The sequence below is a fragment of the Rhagoletis zephyria genome, unplaced genomic scaffold (assembly GCF_001687245.7).
Source record: "Rhagoletis zephyria isolate East Lansing unplaced genomic scaffold, Rhagoletis_zephyria_1.1 Rzeph_scaffold_11889, whole genome shotgun sequence".
In the NCBI taxonomy this organism is placed as follows: Eukaryota; Metazoa; Arthropoda; class Insecta; order Diptera; family Tephritidae; genus Rhagoletis; species Rhagoletis zephyria.
The window spans coordinates 1-6,049 of NW_016168964.1; the positions used below are offsets into that span (position 1 = coordinate 1).

A 6,049-nucleotide genomic window follows, 5' to 3' on the forward strand; every position below is an offset into this window, starting at 1 on the left:
TTTTTTTAAAGATATTTTTATCATTTCTTACAGGTTTATAATGAACGTATTTTTATTTGAAAATTAAAATTTTTTCTTTAAATTTAATTTTTAATTCATTGTTTACATTTACCAATAGTCTTCAAAGTGGGGAACGTTTGTGTTGCAGGTTGGGAATTTCGTGGACGAGTAAATTTTTTTTCTGAAGGTTCTTATTATTTCTTTCTTCATTGAAAACGAAATCGATTTTGCTAATAAAAGTTTTATTTCTTAATTTTTTGTACATATTTTGGCACCAAATTTTCCATATTTAATTCACTAGGGTTATTTACTATGGCACAAGGGAATTCTCAGGTGTGACTTGGCCAACTGGATATATATATGTATGTATGTATGTATATTTACAAAAAAATTAACTAAGCTGCTGAAAATACCTATACATATACAAGTATGTACATATATTTGTATTAGATCGTCGAAATATGAAACAAAATCCAAATTTAAGCATAAACATAAACTCCCTTCATGCCCTCCCCCTCATCCCGTTAGCGTCTGTGAGCGTACCAACGTCAGATCCAACGGCATTGGCTTGTGTATCACAGCATGCGCGAGCGCTGTAGCCTCACTGCTGCTCAGTGTAGACGGTGAGGCGGTCGAGTGTGGCGGCGTCCTAGATTTCAGTGAATTTTTTCCACCATCCGTAATGCTTTCGGCGAACCTTTCGCGCGCCGTCGCCGCCACCGCCGCCGCTGCCGCCAACTGTTTTTCCAATTCGCGCCCCTTCAATGACAAGTCGATGGGCTCTTCTTGCGTATTTGCAGCAATGCAACCAATTGATGTTGCTGCTGCTGCTGCCGCTGCCGCCGCCGCCGCCGCTGCAGCAGCTTCACTGACACGTTTGATTTCTTCCTTCAGCGCAGCTGGCATGAGATGCGCTGGCGGACTACCGGAGGAGAGTGATGTAATTGGCGGTGCACCTAGTGGCGATATGTGTGGCGGCAAGGCGAAATGNAGCAATGCAACCAATTGATGTTGCTGCTGCTGCTGCCGCTGCCGCCGCTGCTGCAGCAGCTTCACTGACACGTTTGATTTCTTCCTTCAGCGCAGCTGGCATGAGATGCGCTGGCGGACTACCGGAGGAGAGTGAAGTAATTGGCGGTGCACCTAGTGGCGATATGTGTGGCGGCAAGGCGAAATGCGGAAAAGCGCTGCGCAGTGGCTCTGAGTGCGAGCGATAGATTTGTAGCAGCTGTTGGTGTCGTCGCTCTCGCTCCTCAGCCGCTTCCAATTCGTCATAAGCTGTAGAGGCAAGATGTTGTGCTGAACTGCAGTTGCGCTCTTGACGACCTGAAACACTGCTGCGCGCGTCATCTGCCGCATCGCCTGCGGAAGAGGCGCCCGAATCGCTGGGTGTGTCGCTGAGTCGCGTTTCCGCTTTGCAATAACCGAAAGCGGGTAAGTGATGCTGGTGTTGTTGAAGTTGATGTTGCAAGCCATGTTGCAGGCCATGTTGCTGCTGGTGGTGGTGGTGGTGCTGTTGATGATGATTCTGGTGATTTCGCCCACTGTCCGCAACGCCGTTGAGAAATTTCGCCGCGCTGCTTAGTAGCGCATGTTGCGTTGGTGGTTGCGGTGAGCCTCGGCTGTTGGCGGCGACTGCGCCGGCTGCAGCAGCACTGAGCGCCAAAGCTGTCGGAGACATGCTGGCTGATTTTATGCAGGGATTAGTTTTGTCTTGGTATGTTTGTCGCGCTTGTAACTGATGCAGTCGCGCAAGTTGTTCGAAGCTGGCTCTGCTGGTATTATTGTCACCCATGCCGCCACTGTCACCATTTCCATTTCCGCCGCCGCCACCGCCACCGCCTCCGCCTGGGCCATTTCCTGGTACGCTTTGTTGTTCTTGCAGCAAACAGTGTATTTTAAACCAATTGGAGCGGCGGCCATAGCGTGATCCGCTCTTCGACATGCCTACCAGCAGACACTTGCGCAGGCGACACGCTTTGCAAGCAGTGCGATTTTTCTTGTTGATAACGCAATCACCATTGTTTTTACAACCAGCGATAGCGGAAATGTTGTTATACGTACGACCGAAGAAGGACTGAAACGAGAGAAAAGAAAGGGTAGAAGAGATGAATAAATAGTTCACAAGAAAATGGTCATTTATTGCTTATAGGAGTACGAAATATGTAAATATATGAAATAATAATTTTTTTAATGTTTTCAAGGGCGATTTATATTAATTTTTTTATAAGTGGTTTTCCTAAATGTCAAATAAAATTTTTTATATTAGCTATCGTAGCTTAATCTCAAGTTCCTGCGCTTTGATGGTCTTAACTAACTCGGTTTAGGAGCTCACTAAAGCAGCGTATGTTCACCAATAGGCGACCGAACTTTGCGATAGACATCGAGACACCTGCTGCACAAACAGATTAAATTCAGCTCACACACGAAGGGACTTTATGTTCGGCCACCATTTCAGCAATAGCAATCTTGAATGAGCTGGTTTACCTAATATTTTGCTTAGAAAATATATTAACCTGGAACCTGGGACCTGCAAGCTTGTAGTACGCAGCCCTCACCACTCGGCTACCGCGGATGAAGTAGTTGGCTGCTTTGTTTGCTTATTTGTTTGCTCAGGAAGCAAAATTACTTGGCGTGGATATTAGAGTGGTCCAAAAACAGTAAAGTCAGAATTGTAATGCTCTCACCCCCTTGGATTGTTCTATATCGCCAAAAACTAAAAAGTTTTCCATATATTTTTATATGGGAAAAATTAAATTTTTCGTAGAAATGGTCTTGAAAACCAATATTTTTCGATATGAAGACCCTGGTTCTCTTCAGGAGGCTTTCAGTAATAATACCCAAATATTTATTTAACCATTTTTTAATACTAACGATTTTTTATTGGTCGCTCCATTGCATTTTTTTTGGGGTTTTTGTAGGTTTTTGGCGGATCATCTGTAAATTATTGACGTGTTGAAAAAATGGTTAAATAAACAATTGGGTATTATTATTGGGAATCTCCAGCAGATAAACTGAGTTTGCTGGTAGAAGAATATTGATTTTTGACTATTTTATACCATTTCTACGAAAAGTTGTTTTTCCCCATATAAAATACACGGAAAACTTTGGGTGCATTGAGCGACCTCTAAATATTTTTTGATTTAAAAAAAAAAAAAAAATACGGGTCTATTTTTTTCGGTATAGAACAATCCTAGGGGGTGAGAGCATAAAAATTGCGACTATACATTTTCACGTGCATTTTTGGACCACCCTAGCGGGCATTCAACTTGTCGTCGGTAATGCACTCACCGTATTAATTCAAATAAATTCTTATTCAATTTTAATTTAACGAATTAGTATGGTGACTGCATTAACGATGAACCATGCTAGTTTTGTACTTATTCTGAATTCTACGCCCTCTAAGTTTTCGTCAGTGTTGTCATCGAATATTCGCTTGATCCGAGTTAAGTTTGGGAATTGACTCTAGAACTTAATCCGGATCAACTGCGGTTAATTCCCGAGATAATTCCGAATTAACGAGTTGGCCCGGATCCACGCTGCCGTCTGTTTAAGCTTTTAGATTCAGGGTTTACTGCCATTTCTACGTTTCGGTCAAAGCTTGAACACAAGTTTGGTAGCGGCATTTAATATGAAGACATCTCACTAAACCTCAGAATGTGGCAGCCTGATCACAGTAGCGTTTTTCAGGCCGATCAGCTATAAGGGAGGCCGCCCTATGGTTTAATCGCGCCGCAACTTCTCTCCAGCCCGTTATAATTCATTCTGACGGGAAAGCAGCGATTAGATCCCTCAAATGCAGCCACACTTCGTCGAAAGTGGCTGCCCAATGTTGGAGTGTTTTAAAAAAATTAAAAAGGATTGATATAGGTAAGAGGTGCGTACTACAACTCGGCGGGAGCATGGATCGATATTTGGTCGGAGAAACCACTAAAAATATAAAAAGTTTGTTTTTAGAACCAGTCTCCTTTCGGCAGTCAATGAAAAACATCCGGGTGTACTCCTGGCATGCAAGAGCTTCTCATAAAACCATTTATCATTGGGAGGCGTCGCTAAATTGTAGGTCCATCCATTTGTGTTATTGAATTAAGTAACACGTCACAAATTGGAGGAGAAGCCCGGTCAAAATGTTAGAAAAAATCTGAATGCCAAACATTTATTTCATTATCTACCGCAATATTGAGAAGTAATGGTAGACGAAAAATTGTTCTTTATTGCGTTGAATTGCATTTTGCTGTTTAACATAGAAAGTAGTATTCTGAGAATAATGAAGTGTGCGACCAAAAAGCGCAACATTTCAGTACACTTAATTTACTCATAAATTTTCAAAATATTTGACAGCTAAGTTGATCTCCTAAAAGAGAGTGAATACAAAATTTAATTGAATTAAATTCAAAAGGAAACAAGCTCCGAATTCTTGTATCTAAGCGTGCGTTCACACAGGGAGCTGAGCAGAACTGAGCGGAGTCATTCCGAGCGGAGCGGACCGAAGCTATCAAATTGTTGTAGATATATGCAAGTTTTCATACAGAAAGCCTTTTCAGAAGATCTTTGGAGCTAAAAGCTAAGCAGTTTTTGATTTTAAATTTGCTATTTAAGTTTTGTTTTATTTATGATGCTGCTGTAATAAAGAAACAAAATATTTAAATAAAAGCGAATTTCGTAACAAATTTGTTGAAACATACTAAGTAAATAATTTGGCTCCTTTTTATAAAAGATAAGCTATATGGCATCTATGCGTCCGAGAAATTCAGGAAAGCTCCGCTCCACCTCCTTAAATGTGCCCACATACCTGGAGCTTCGCTTGGCGTTGCTCGGCTTTCTTTGTGAACGTATCCTAAGGAAAGCAATCTTTCAGCTTTGAAGTAAATGGCCAATATTTCGGATTTAATTTTATACTATTAAAAAATACCAAAAATCCGTTTTTAGACACTTTAAACTCCAAATATTTTAAAAACTAAAGAGCTATTTGATTAATTTGATGATCCGAATAGGATTGTATGGAAAAAGTATACAAGAACCAGTGGTCACAGGTTGTGCCGCATGCAGTTGCTGGAATTTTGTTCCAGTTTCGACAAACCTACAGCTAATTATAATCTAACTTACGGCGCTTCAACACGTGAACAAGTAAAGACGAGTAAAATAGCGGCTTGCTAGCTGAGCCTAACAAAAGATTTAAGCTGCGAACTTCACACGAATACCAACAGAACTAAAGCCTTTCATGCAGCAGAAACATTTCAAATCTGGCTTTGTCTATTCTACAAATAAGTATATGAATATAAACCAGCCGATACAATAGTTTTATTGTTGGCTTTTACGCTAATAGTGAATTAATTAACACCTTTCAACACGGACTTGACTTGAAAATTATATACTTTCGTATAAATGTCTACATATTCATGTATGTACTTAGTTATGAATGAACCAAGAGCTAACTTTATGCTTTCGTGCCAACTATTAATTCTCACTCAAATGGAGTTAAAGTGAGCAAAAGCCAAGAAAATGGGGCACATTTGGATACGCACACATATGTATATGCACAGGTGTATGCAAGTAGTAGTAGTGTAACGCAGATTGTTGATTTTCGCAGATATAGACGCAGCCGCACACAAATGCCATTACAAAGTATAAAATAAAAATATCAAATAGCGAATAGGCTACAATTACTCTTACACATACGATATTTTCTATTGTTGTTGTTAGTTGTTTTGCTTAATTTTTTGTAAGTTAATGCTGTACATTAGTGTAAAGTGTGCGAGTACAAGAAATTTATTCCTCTTTCTGGTTCATTTGGTCAGCAAGGCTGATGATCTTTTAAGTGTGGCTTTTATTTGGCGTTGAACTAATTACACACTTACGCATTTTTCGTTTCGTTGAATGCATTTAAATACAAAAGTACGTATGCGCGCACAATTAATTCCCGTTTAATGTTGGTTGAGCCAATTATGCATGGAGTAATGGTAATTGTAATTACGGAACAGAAAATGTTGTACATATTACAAAACGCGGTAATTTAGGTTGCGTAAACCATTTAAAGACGTTAACCAAT

General features: G+C 40.3%; 1 protein-coding gene across 1 annotated transcript; it reads right to left on the minus strand.

Moving 5' to 3' along the window:
* Positions 1-516: 516 nt before the first annotated feature.
* On the minus strand, positions 517-2,384 carry LOC108377305 (protein embryonic gonad). The gene is made up of 3 exons (XM_017633565.1): positions 2,319-2,384; positions 1,144-2,077; positions 517-956 (listed from the first exon to the last, which is right to left on the minus strand). The coding sequence occupies exons 1-3, from the start codon at positions 2,382-2,384 to the stop codon at positions 517-519; spliced, it is 1,440 nt and encodes a 479-aa protein (XP_017489054.1).
* Positions 2,385-6,049: the final 3,665 nt, after the last annotated feature.